This window comes from Athene noctua, chromosome 15, assembly GCF_965140245.1.
Source record: "Athene noctua chromosome 15, bAthNoc1.hap1.1, whole genome shotgun sequence".
In the NCBI taxonomy this organism is placed as follows: Eukaryota; Metazoa; Chordata; class Aves; order Strigiformes; family Strigidae; genus Athene; species Athene noctua.
The window spans coordinates 6992299-7006376 of record NC_134051.1 but is presented as its reverse complement, the minus strand read 5'-3'; the positions used below and the strand labels follow the sequence as shown (position 1 = coordinate 7006376).

Below are 14078 nucleotides of genomic sequence, written 5' to 3'. Positions count from 1 at the left end.
GAAGTCCTGGAACAGTAGAGAAAGAAGCTCAAGCAAGAGCAGATCCAAACCACATTTACATTCAGTTTGTTGATACTTAAAACAAGCAGCTCTATTACAGTAGAACTCTTAATGAAGAATATAGGGCTCATTCCACAAGTCATAATAAGAAGAAACAAGACAGTGAGACTAGGGCTTCTTTTCAATTACATGTAGTTAACTAATAGCAGCAGTTAAATGTTTTAAGATTTAGCTAAATATCTAGGCTTTATTGGCAATTATACTGCACTTCAGCAGCAACATACAGAAATGCTTCTCGGTTTAATGCATCACCTACCATCAACTAGCTAGTGTTTCCACAGGTCTCTTATCAGGGAAAAGTAAAAACTTCCTGCAGCGTTCTGTCTGGCCAATAAATTCTGCAAGTCTCTACTAAACGGATTAATACTTCTTAAAAGGAAAGGTTGGGGTTTTTTTTAAAAAAAAGCCCATAACCACAGTCTAGCAGATGATATAGTAAGGCAAACGACATCACACTGCTCTCCACAGACACAGGAGATAACCCTAGGAAAGAAAAAGGACTTGAACTGGAGAACCTTTCGTGTGATTGCATAGTGTCCCTTGAGTTCATGTAGTGCCCACTTAATGTCTTGGCTGCTCAGCATTTTGAAGTCTGCCATAAGGAGGTCAGCTGCCTGAATAAAGCACCGCTGATCAAGTGGGGCAAGTTTGGAAAAGTCAAAGTAATCCACTTTAGGCACCTAAGGAGAAAACATAAAAGATGTAAAAATACTGCTATAAATACACAGGAGAACACCCCAATCCACTCTTTCAGTGATCAGGACCTTCTGCAAGACCACCCAAAATTCAGGGTACATGGCAGCCAGTTCTGAGCACCTATCTAGTCGTCAGCTTTGAGCACAGCATGGGTGTGAAGTCTACTGGTCTATGTGCTTGTGCGGGTAACCTGCCCTGAGCTGCCCCACGCTGCAGCTCTGCTCCTAGCAGGAGCCACGCCACGTTGTTTAAAGCCATTGTGCGTGGCTGCATGAGACAGCAAGGAGAGGATACCTTGAAGTTACTGCAAAGTGTGAACAACTTTATGGGCTGGAGGTTGAGAGATGCTTCCAAGAGTAGAAGGTGATGTTCAACATTTCTCTCTGGCCACACACAGCTATTTCACTCAAAGCACCTCAGAGAGAAATTCTTGCCAAATGGACTTTAAAAGAATAAAATCAAGCAGCTGTAGGGGTTTTCAGTCAGGAGGCTGAAAGGCAATGCCCAAAGGCCACACAAGAGAGACCCGAGGGCTGAATCTACGTCATGTGACAGAATGACCATGGAATTCTTGTATCAGTTATCAAAACGAACACTTCAGACAGGGCAGCTGACAGGCGAGCAAGGCAGATGGTCTGTCTTAAGGCAAAAGAGCAGACAGGATGCAGCTATACAACAGCAAAACGGGAAAGGTCTTGGAAGTCATACTGCAAGCAACTAACTATTGCTATTTAATGCCATTTTAAATGTGCCCAGAGGCCTCCTATGAAAGCAGGGCTCAACCAAGCACTCTACAAATACGCACTAATAGGACCAGACATCCCAAGGTCCACTCAGGTTGAACAGACTGGAAGAGAGGCATGCTATAGATGAGGAAACTCTCACTTGCCTTTGTCTCATCTTGGCTTGCAAGCAGGCTGCTGTTGGGATTTAAAACCATTCTGCCTTCCTTCTTTGGGTAATCTGGATTTTCCAGAAGAAAGTTACAAAGTCTGAAACGATAAGTATAGTTACTTCAGCATTTGGGAGCTCAGGTTCATTATTCCTTGCTTGTCCAACTTTTAGTATCCTATAATTACAAGGCTGGGCAGGCAAGTCACATCTTGTCCAGTAAGAAGCAAGAGAGGTCTTTTTACTAGAGCAAACTGAAAGTAAATGACTGAGAATTAACTAAAGAGGGATCGGCTGTATGATTACAGAAGGAAAAGCAAATACATCTGTCTTTCAATAAGTATGTTTACTTACGAGAAGCTTGTATGGGTGAGCTGCTAACCAGCCTACATCTCTCCATGCTAGAAGTGAACAATCAGGCTTACTTCCCCACACACATCCATGGTTAAAACCATGTAAAGCAGTACCTCCTTTGAGCACATGTCAAATCCTGCACGACAAGTCTGGCTGTACTAACTTTCTGCTGCTCTGGCATTAACATTATGAAGACGATACAAGAAATAACAGTCTAGCATCTTTAACTGAAATCTAGCTGTCAACTACTGCGGTTAATACAAATGCAACTATGGAAAAAAACAGCATACAAACCCTTATAAAACTCGTGGAAGGTTGATGTCTTCCTCAACAATAGATTACAGATTTGAATTGGAATTAAAGCCTCCAGTTTCTAACTACTTTCACATTAGAGCAGAGACAGAAGCATGTTTAGGCCATGTTTACATACAGTATGCATTCTAAATATGTTTCATTATAATAAAGCTTGAAATCACACCAGCATTGTCCAACTTCGACTAGAAACTGGTCTAGTCAAAACAGCATTTAGAAACTAGTCACTAAAAAGTGCTGACAAAAATGCCTACTAGCCTGTAAATGCAGCATACCTGAGGTCCTATCACAATCATAACCGACGGTGAATTTAGTTTAACTGAGTATTTCAACTTAGAAAAGACTCTAGCAAGAAGTTTCAGAATACCCCATTGCTGGAGATCCACAAATACTTCAGAAGCCCTTTTCAAAGGGAAGCTTGCTGTAGGCTATCTGTCTGAATCAGGCTGTCACAGCTTGTTCTCAACCATCACTAACCAGCTGTAACATAAGCTGTTCCTCAGTTTCCCCAGCTGTAGAATAATATCCTTCTGAAAGGAGCTAGGACAAGCAATTAACATTTGTAAAACTTTTTGAATGAGAAGGTGCTAGGTTGCAGCAAAGACATAATTGCAGCTAATTTACATTCCTGATGTCAGAAATCAGTCCCTAATTAAGAAATCTGAACTGGCTTGAAGCATTAACGCACTATCAAGGCATGATTACTTTAGCCCTGCTTTCACATTCAAAGCAGAGGCATTTCTTTTTGTTTAATCAGGTATTGACATATTGAGCCAGAAGCTTTTGACTGAGTGTGAATGCTTCTGCACACAAAAGCTGAATAGATGATACCCTGCTAAGAGGAGCTCCCACATCTTATCTTTCACATCAGTTGAAAGTTTTAAGACCATCATTTTGGAAAACAACAAAATATCTTGGCGCTGGGCATTTAATAGCTTCCAGCCCTCCCCCCTGCCATCCCTTTTGTAGAAGATAACTGTTTTAATCCAACAGAACAGCAACTTCAAGGAGCTCAAATCACTGCAGCTCAAGCGCAGGGGTTTCAGCTGGGGCACAGTCAGAATACATTTGAACTATTCTGCATGTTGCCATTTCAATGCCCAGGATTTTCGGAGATGTTAACCTTCAATGTATGACAATTAGTTAAGTGGGTCCCAGCGCGCAATGCACGCACACTTGCAGCACTGGTTCATTAATATCTGCACCGCAGGACACAGAGCCAGTTAAAAGCCTCATCCCTGCCCAAACCCAGCCACCCTTATTTATTATATTTCAAGCCTGATTCAGCTTGACATACCATGGAGATCAAAGAGACCCTGCCAGCGAGGCTGACCAGTGCTTTGACCCATTTGTTCTCATACAAAAGATGCAGTGACAACTCAAAAGATAGTTTGGTTAAAGGAATAAAAATATGGAGAAGAAATCTTTATCATCGAGTAAGTGGGTAACGCACCGCTGAGCAGACACTGTAGATGGCCTACAGGGAAGCCTGTAAGCACCTTTTCATCTCACTGGGTCTGTGGCACACAATAGGAGAGAAGAGATTTCGGAGCTAAAAGGGAAGGAACACATTAAGACTGATAGAAGCCGATAGTGGGATTTAATTCTATCAGGCTTCGCTAAATCCCTGCAGGACACAATGACAAGTTTTTTCACACAATCTGTGAGAGGGTCCTGCAGCCAGATGCTTAACTTCAACGGCCAGATCACTCCAAGGAATGGCCCTACCAGTCTTCTACACTCTCAACACAACCACCCACACCAAGGTGCTTCAAGTACGTGGTGCAGGCACCTGAAAGCTTCTCTCATGCTGACTACACCACTGCTATAGGGAAAGCACTTTTGAAACACAAGGAAGAAGTTTCAGTCTGATGACTTTCTGACCAAGAAGCCCTACTTTGGAGACATGACTTCACAACACAGGTAAAGACGGTAGAATAGGAAATCTATGCCTAACGGATGGGATCATCCTTAGTCCCTTGCCAGTTAACTTACTTATGGTCCAATAACTAATTCTAAGCCTCACACACTCAAATAATGCTTAATTAGTGCCCTAGTTAACCAGAAAGGGCATCGGATTCATACAAGATAGAGTGAATACTCTGGCAACCAACACCTATTATTCATTCTTGTATCACATAATAACTAGTTTCAAGATCTTTGAGACAGCAGTGACAGCTGCAGAGAGAGAGAGAGAGAAAGAGAGGGGCCACCTAGCATCAGACACAAGTCATGAGTGATTTACTTCAAACCATTCTCCCCTCTGTGTTGCTGGTGCCAACACACGCAATCCCTTGCTCTTCAGCTGTGCAAGCTTTACCCCAAAGGGTCTGGAGATGATGCAACTTATCAATAAGGCTAATGACTTTTTTTTGAACTTTTGATTCTAAGATGACTCCCAGAGTTATCAAGCACAATGAATGCTAAAGTATTCTTGAGTTGCTAATTGGGAAAGCAACAGTCCTCAATGCTGATTTTCCACTCCTTTTATTTCCCTTCTTGCTCAATTTCTGCTCAGTTTGACAAAAATCAGCCCCTCAACAGATATCTACAGTCAATCCTACCAGCCCTGGAATGTGTTTCCTCTATTCTATCTGCAAAAAGTGATGTGAGAGAACTCAAACAGTATCACTGATACTTGATGAACTAAACAGAATAAAAGCCAACATCATGACACTAAATAAGGGAAAACAAAACTGTCAGTTGTACCTGGAAAAATACAAAAGCCAGTGAAATGAGCAGGTAGGAAACTATTTTCTCCAACTCAAAACTCACCAATCCACCTTTGTACCATGTGTTATAGACGTTATCTAAACACCTTAATCCTGATATTCACCCTTTTTATGAACCCTAGTAATAGTTAAGAGGAAATTATATGTAATATCTTTAAATAAGCAAATGATCTTAGAAGCAGAGAAGCTACAGCACAATGTCAGAATTAGAGAGGATTTAAGAAAAGCTCTATTGGAAGGGAAAAGACATTTCTCTGCTCTTTGGCAGTATCAATGCAGTGCTGTCTCCCAACTTGGATATGCTCTAGAACAGCATCATTAGCAGGTAGGGAAACGGAAATGTGACTGCAGCCAGACTGCTGTATGATGTACTCTGGCTTTTAGCTCTATACTTACACATTTAAGTCATAACAGTCCTTGATGCTGATTAGCTCTTCAATATATTCCTTCTTCACATCTGGGAATCTTGCTTCCTACAGTAGGAAAAGCTAAAGGTTACGTAGGTATTAGAGGAGCTCTGTAGCACAACCTAGCAACAGCACCAAAGACAGATTTATAGGTAATTATTTGGCATGCTCCTGAGACAAGGACCAAAATGGATTTCAAGAGACCATTTATATCCATCCAGCCTGGGTACTGCAAGCCGCTGGCTTTCCTTTGCTCCACAGGATGATTGCTAACAGCTCTCTCTCACAAAAGGAGTATGTATAGTGATGTTAATGCCACAAGCAGCTGGCCTAATGAGTGATTCGGGCTGGAAAGAAGACAGGCACGTAGGTATGATCTACAACACAAGAAAAGCTAATATTTACCTTCAGATAGAAGATTAAGCAGTTCCAGATTGTGTGCTGAAATACAACATTCCAAAGCAAAAGGAAAAAACCCAACAATACATATATCCACCCAAAACACCCAGACACACTAACAATGAGGTCAGAACAGACAACAAATCTTCACTGGCATTTCTGTGGAAGCTCTCCCAGCATTAGCCATGTAGCAAAGAGCACCCTTTGCTGCTCTCTCTTGTTGGGTTTCTGTACAGGTATTGCAAACAACTGCACCATATGATATTTTGCTTTGCAAGACTGGACAATGCAAGAATATCTACCTACCCATCTCCAGTCAAGTCACTGATCAACAAGGTCTTACTTGGAAAAAATCAAATTTTGTTGGACTGCTACTTAAAGCATATTTTCCTCAACCCCAGTTTTCCCAAATAAAATCAGACACGGGATGTGGAGGGAAGACTTGGAAAAGATGGGAGCGGGGGTGCAAGATAGAGGCAGTAAAATATGCTTGTTTGCAAAAAGCATTCCATAAGGCATCAAGAGATACTCTTCCTCCCTAGCAATCAAGGGGAGGAATGTGCACTGGAGAGGAAAACAGACATGTGAAGCATCACCACATTTGTTTTCTTTTTCAAATACACACCATGTTGCACAAACTGCTGAATATACCAAAGGTTAAGGAATACCCTCCTTGGCTGTTCAGTTCTTGCAGCTAGTGCTGTTCATGCTATATTTCACATACAGAGTCAGAAAGGAGCGTGTGAAGTTAACATACATGAGCCTTCATGCTGCTTATCCAGTATTCCCTCAGTGCTACTGCTTGGAAATCCACACTGCAAGGGCAAACATTACCCCTGACCACCACGGTAGCCTTAACATGGCCACGGACCAAACTGTATTAGGAGAGTCTGCTTGAAGGCAGCCATGGCCCTCAGCTGCATGTCTCTAAGCTTTCTCTACCCCACCCTCTATCCCTCTGTCAGTGTTTAGTCTCAGTTTCACTGATTTAGCTCTATCCGTTCCTAAACCAGCTCTATAGAGTTGGGTTAGGAATCAGTCAGACAAAAACAAACTAGCAGAGGGTGCAAGCCTTTAAGGAACCGATCCCTATTATTTTATCTCACCGTGCCCTTGAGACCCTGCAATCAGTTCTGCTAAATCTCTCTGGCCAAGAGCCCACCCCAAAGCAAACAGTGCCCTTGAGATCTGCATCCTCGCATCACTTCTGCCACAGCGTTGGGGTTAGTTTTTCAAACCAAAGTTTTCCAAGACAGTTCACTGCATGCTCCTCACATGGTGCACAGCTGAGTCTCAGCCAAAACGAAGAGGATTCGCAGCTGAAGTCAAAGAGCATGTGAAACACTACATACCTTGAAAAACCTGTCTGAAAATAATGCACACAGAAGGCAAACAAGCCCTGAGAATACTTACTGTCTCTCTGATGAGCAGCGCAGTGAGGTCTAGGGCCTGACCAGCAGCATCCTGTTCTGGCACATTACTAGTGCCAAATTCATGAGAACCCTGTGTGGGGAATGCTGGGCCTGGCTGTTCATTGTCAATCGCTGCCTGCTGACCCGTTTCTTCTGGTGGATGTGCTGGCTGGGGCGAAGCAGGCCCTGGAATCCCATCCTGCTGTGGTTCAGGACGGGGGAAGGCTGGCCCAGGAGCCTCCTCTCCATATGCCCTCAAAGATCCTGGCTCTGCTTCAGGCTGCCCTTGCTGAGGAGCACAACCGTTTACCATAGCATGGGGCTCGCCTTCCAACGGCTGGAAGTGGGGGTGATCCAGCTGGTTGTTCTCATGAATCTCCCGGTCTGTGGTAGCTGCAGCAGGTGTTCCTCCAAGGTTTTGTTCTGGCCCCAAATCCTCTTCTTGCTGTCCCTGGGCTTCTACCTTTTCTTCCTGTTGTGGTGGAAGATCTGTGTTCTCCAGACTAATGATTTTTCTGTTAACAGGTGGTGGACTTGTCTTTTTTGATGGAAGCAAACTTGGGCCAGGCTCCTGGTTACTTGTAGGTTCAAACCTGGGGCCATTAAGCTCAGAAGGTCCAGGCTGCTGCAAGGCAAAGTTCATATTCTCATCCTTGCTTGGTCCAGCACTGCTCTCCACTGTGTGATTATACTGGTCTCCCTGGCACAGCAGAGTTGAGACCTCATCTTGCTGATATATGCTCCTCAAGGGCTCAACAGCACTTCTAGATCCTCCTTCTCCCACAGCGTTTGCACCCTGCCACAGAGCAGCAGGTCTGATGACATTGGGACGCATAAGCTGCTGATGCTTTGGGGTCTAAAAAGAAGACAGAAAAGAGTAAGTAGGAGTTCTTGTCTGCATGTCAGAATCATTGCTCCAGATAATCTTTTGCATCTAATCAACTTTCTGATGGGAAACAGATGACAAGTCTGTTTAGCAAGGTGCTTAATATGGCATAAAACTGCAACTCACATATCTTTGTTTCACTGAACTCCATCCTCAGTCTGTCCCCAGGTGCGAAGAGAACATGTAGCAGAATGGGGAATGCACAGAACTTTCAGACTGGAGTAATTTCCTAAACTTACCTCAGTCCTCACTTCCCTCCCAGTACAATAGTCTGGGAAGGAGGAACTAACCGATGGCATATTTGCATTCTCACCAATTTATTTAAACAGGCAGGAACCAAAGCTCAAAGCATTAATCTCTAGCCTTGTTCTTGCCTCTGGCAGACAGACTGCTGTATGCCAAGAGAGTGTCTGAATATTCTCTGCTACTGTTTTCAACTAAAACAGAAAGGTCAGCTTTGTTACCCGTTTTCTCAATGTCTCTGGTTAATTTAATAGAGAAGTGGAATATATTCTTAATATATCTTAGATATGAAATTATACACTTAAAATGTTCAGGGTAAGCTAAAACCTTTGGCCCTCCTCTGTGTGACTGCCTCTGCCAGTGGAGAGAGATTTATCAGGTGGGCTGGTTTTGTAGAATCACAAAAATGTCAGTGCCTGAAACAGCCCAACAAGAGTCCAGATAGCATAGAGGAATACAAAGTATACAAGGTCAAACAAGGCATATTTTGAAAAACTGCCTTCTAAGGAACATCAAGTCCTCTTTACAAAGTGCTCCCTCTCTCTGATTTAGGCAGATAATGAAGGCTGTAGCTTCCATAAAGTTAAGTAGAACTTTAAATACAATGCAGTTTAACAGTCTAGTTCTCCCCTCCTGTGCCCAAGATATGATTAAACACTTAAAGCCAGAAAAATGCCATCATTTCAACATTCATTTCAGACATCCTAAGTAAATTACTGTAACTGGATAGGACTCTCAAAGGAATGCATCAGATATTTGCACAAATTGGCTATAAAGGCCATGAATAAAGCAAGGCAGTACAAGAATGAAAAATTACCTCTGCCAAGATGACTACATCATCGTCATCCTCCTCACGCTGCTGTTCTGCTGGCGTTTCCTGAAACAAAGGTAATTCTTCATCCGACGAATCTGATATTGTGATAAGACCTTCATCCCTGTGGTTTATCCAGTCTGTAGTAAAGTAAGTAAAGTTAGCTATTTGCTAAAGGTAAATAACTGAAAATACAGGGCAGAATCACCAAAACATTGGAAAAAGCAATCTCCACATTTGCATTGCAGCAACAGGGAAGAAGCTCAAAGGTCACTGGTTCTTCTGCAAGTTACTGTTAACAGCCACTCCTACATCCCTGGGCCCTCTGAGCAAAACACCTGCACAGACTACAGCTCACCACAATGGCACATGCAGGAAACAGCCACTCTGACACTTGCACACAGAGGTTCTTCTATCCCAAACTTCAGCACAAGTCAAGCTGCCACAAAAATTATTCTGAATGAGCCATGTAGGAAGTACTTCCTAATTTTTGCAGTGAAGTCCTGAATTTTCAGTATCTCAGGGACAATACATTTTCTTTCATTGATGTGCAGTGCATTCTAGAGGAGAGATAGAGTTCTCCATGCAATTCGGCCTCTTATGCAAGACTGAGACAGGGCCCCTGGCTGCGGGTGCAGAAAATATCCTGCTGTGAGATGACAACCTTGTCCCTCAAGGCTTCTCAGCAGTGGAATATTGATGCTACCGAACACAGCTGCTGGAATGCAGGAGAGACACTCAAGCCAGAAACAGCATTTCTGTGCTGCAGAGACAGTGTACAGCCATGCTTTCTCTGTGATTTAACACAATGTTTTGGCTTGTGCTTTAGCATAAGTACTCCTGAGTATGCATTTACCACTTTTCAGGCACACACAGAAAGCATCATTTTGAATTCCACTCTTGGAGGAACAGGTGTCAATGCATACAGCCCTGCGAGGATCCAACTGCAGAGCCAGCCTCTCTCCTGTGAGGTCTTCAGAAGGGTGGAACACCGCAAGTCCCTCAGATCTGCTGAAATACCTCTACATGGTGTTCCCAAGAAGTGAGCAATCTGCCTTAAGGCGGTACAACATGAGAAAGACAAGAGCCAAATATTTTGCAGGTCTGCATAAAATGAGAAATTTTTCTGTAGGTGGCTGTGAAGTAAGTGTAAGAGAGCAGTGTATGACACGGCAGAACAGACCACTAGCAGGTTCCTGTTAACAGCGTTCTTGCAAGTTTAGTATCTATGAATCCTGCTCTTTGTAAGCAGAGTTTTACAAAGAGAGTTTTGAAAATATGCGTGAACCATTACTCACCTTTCCCTCTGTGACTGCGGAAGCTGTTCAAGTTAATTACTTCTTCCTTTCCACCTCTCTCTGCCATTTTAAACAGCTGTCTCCGAAAGCGTCAATGTCCAGGCATGGCAGTCAGGCTCACATGAGGAACTAGAACACAAAATAAAAGCAGGAGAGAGTAAGGCAAATTCAACAGCACCCTGATGGGGCTTTCCCAAGACTAAGCTGCTAGATCATTCTGGGAGTTCTCCTGGTTCTCCCAGCACAGTTGGTTCACGAGGGTATTTTTCTGTACCACCTTCTCAGTGCCTAAAAGTAGACATATTTCTGTTTTCTTCTGTTTCGAAAATTAAGCCAACTGAAGAGTGCAATCAGGCCCGAGAGGCCTCTCTGGATTAGACACGAAAAAGCTTATAGCTATGCAATCACAGAAAGGGGCAGGGCAGAGGGAGATGCAATTCTGTCCACTCAGGACTCAAACTCTCCCTATATGTGGATCTTCTCACGTTTCCAAGAAGTCAAAAACCTGATGCATTAACTCCCATAGCGGTGTTTCTGCCACCATCTACTGGTGAGAGGAGCAAAAGCGACTTGCCTGAGTGGCCACAGGGCATCACCACATAAATTTGCATCTCAAATGGACCAGTTGATGTCATTACAACCATCCCCTATCACACTTAATGCCGTGAAGTCACACCACACTGCACTGCAGAAAGACAAACACCAAGGGGAACAGTCAATATTATGGGCATCAGACCTGACAGCCTAGTTGAGGAGCTGAACCATGCAGTGAGCTGCACAGCTGAAATGGAGACACCAGCATCACACCTTTAATTCCCTGGGTCTCGTCAAGCTGAGGCACAACTTCAGGGGGACCAGAGATGCTCTGAGCTCACTTCCACAACGTCCATGTTGTTGGCACGTCAGAAGGAAGCTGCACCCCTGGCAGGGCATCACATAAGTGAATGTTTTGTGCCTGCACTGTGAACCAGCACGGAAAGAAGTCACGTCTACAGAGCACGCTTTCTTGCCACAATCTATTTTAAAGAAAAGACTTCCCTAATTTACACCACATTCCCTCCTCAGTGAGGGCTTGGTACAAATTCCAGGATATGCCACCTGCTCTCAAACTGAAAAGAGAGGATGACAGGGATCAGGTTCCTTCACAGGATCAGGCTTTTGGGACTAAAACTTGCTACCCCCACCTGTTCTCAGAGAGGCACAATGAGCCGGCTGGAGGCTCCCGAACCGGATTAGGAGGTCAGAGGAATCACTGCAACCTGAACAGTAGGTTTCCATTTTATGCTCTGTCAGCTTATAGCTCTCAATTCCTGCTATTACAGAGCAGCTGAATACATACGGGAACTCCAAGCACAATTTGATCATTGAAATGAGAAAGGAGGTCTTATTGTTGAGAAGTATTCATCTCATTATTAAAGCACAGAGGAATCAGTATTATTAAATATTTACTGATCCGTAAGTTAGAAGAAGGTGGTGGGTCTGCTGTAAAATCCTGTTTGCTAGTACACAAAGCAGTATAAATTCCTCCTCAATAATTCTACTTAACCTCCTCTGCAGTGAACAGCGTTTGCAGCCAGGACAGCAAAATGAAGAAATCAGTTCAGATGCATACTATGCACTTTTATCTATACCCCCTCCAAGGAACTAGTCATTACCATCTCCAAAATATTGTAATACAGGATAAAATAACAGACATTTAAAAAGTATAATTTAGCACTTTAAAAAAGCCAAAACCCAAGCCACATTTCACAGAGAGCACATGCTCACATGCTGCACAGCAGCGCCCAGTTGGCCAGCTTTGGGCAGGAATGCACCCTCCTCTTGCAGGACACCCTGAGCAGACATGGTCCGCAGCCTCGCACCGCAGGCAGTGAGATAAAGGAGCAAGGCAGTGGCATTTTCCCTGTTTGCAGGACAGGACACTTGCTTAACACAAAGGGTACCAGCAGCACAACTCAGTGCCTGAAGCTGCCTTCTCCAGTCAGAACCTCCACCATAAGAGTTTTCATAGCTGGGCTACAAACAGCCACACTCACCTGGTCCCAGCACTGGTGATGGTCCAAAATTTGAGTGGGATGTCGGGCTAGGGAACTGCAGAGCCCTCTTCTAACCAGCACTACTACAAATATACAACTACCCCTATATTTCAGCCCTGAAGCCTCAGCAGCTCACCTTATTTCCAGTAAGCACCTCCAAGTGTATCATAGGCATACAGATACCTTGAAAACGCTTCAAAACCAACATTTTTGGGTGTGTTTCCACCAGGTTCTTCAGCTTCTGCTTTCTAAACAAGGAGAAATAAATTTTACTTTATTTGCCAGAATGCCATGAAAGCACTGTTTGCATCACTGCAGACAGGTGCTGGAGCGGCAGCTCAGTAGCTGGGTCACTGAGAACCCTGTCCTTTTTAAAAGGTCACATTCACATTATTGAAGTTGTATTTTCCCTGGTACTTGTGAATAGCTACCACCCAGTCCTGCATAGTGGTTTTCCATCCTTAGGTCTCTCAGTACTTTAGAAAACAAGATTAGTATGCTTCTTGCCATTTAAAAAAATGGAGAAAAGGAAGCACAGAAAGGACCAGTGTGACCAAGGCCAGCAAGCAGGCTAGCAGCAAAGCCAGGAGCAGCACGCAGGCTTCTTCAGCTCACATACCCATGCCAACCACTTCTGCTTCCCAGCAGGTCGGTCCTACAAAGCAACAACCAGCAGCCCCTGCATAGCCACCACACACCTTGTCTCAGCCACCTTCACGCAGGCTAACACTCAAAGGAATGTCTTGGCAGGCAAAAACGGCAAAGGATCCCTCCAAGAGTGGCTGAGGAGGAACAAGGACATTCGTGAAAGCCACAAATCAGCCCTCGCAGCATCAAGTGGTGCAGTCAGAGGCTAGCCAGGTGTCTGCTCAGATTTGCTCTGAGCAAAGCTAAGTGGCTTGGATATTTGTCCCCTACAGGGACAGGCAATGTGTCAGCAGAGTTGGGTGTGCGTGTACATGTGGGTGGGTCGACAATGCTCAGCAGTCACCAAAAAAAAAAAACCAACAAAAAAACCCCATCCTTCTTCTCCCAAATAGTTCAAATGGTGCTTTGACCAGTGCTAGCTAAACCACAGCTGTTTACGTCCAAGAACAAGGGATAAGCCACAAGACTAACACGAAGACTGTATTCTCTATAGGCAACTCTGGTTCTGCTAAAGAGGAACTTGCACACTCCAACCTCAAGAATCAACAAAGAGGCACCGGAAATAATCTGAAATTAAATTGGGGATACAGACTGTCTACCCCCCATACGAGATAAAGATGCACACACACCACCAAAAGACACATGGTTGTTTAAAAGCAGGACTATAATAAGTAGCATTAACTGTAGTACACAGTCAAGGCAACAACAACAACAAAAAAGCCAAACCTGAAAAGAACTGGCAATGTACCACTTTTCTATTTCATAACAGACTGCATAAAACCCCAAGCAGCTTAATAAAGCACTGTTTTGAGGGTAAAAGCCAAGCTTCCACCGAGAGCTAGCAATTCATGTTGTCAATACTCAATACAGAGCTCAAGTTTAAACAAATATCT

At 43.8% G+C, this 14078-nt stretch overlaps 1 protein-coding gene across 3 annotated transcripts in view; it reads right to left on the bottom strand.

The window, feature by feature from the left end:
* The window catches only part of RNF216 (ring finger protein 216), an 80854-nt gene that overhangs the window by 54586 nt on the left and 12190 nt on the right, over positions 1–14078 (bottom strand). For 2 of the 3 annotated variants that reach the window (XM_074919304.1, XM_074919306.1), the window contains exons 2-7: positions 10502–10630; positions 9210–9343; positions 7265–8119; positions 5442–5518; positions 1646–1748; positions 576–740 (exon numbers count right to left, since the gene is read on the bottom strand). In XM_074919304.1, the coding sequence (XP_074775405.1) occupies positions 576–740; positions 1646–1748; positions 5442–5518; positions 7265–8119; positions 9210–9343; positions 10502–10568 (1401 nt within the window). In that variant the 5' untranslated portion in view covers positions 10569–10630. Of the gene's footprint in view, positions 1–575; positions 741–1645; positions 1749–5441; positions 5519–7264; positions 8120–9209; positions 9344–10501; positions 10631–12673; positions 12787–14078 lie in introns of those variants that run through there. The other variant, XM_074919305.1, reaches the window with a different exon arrangement.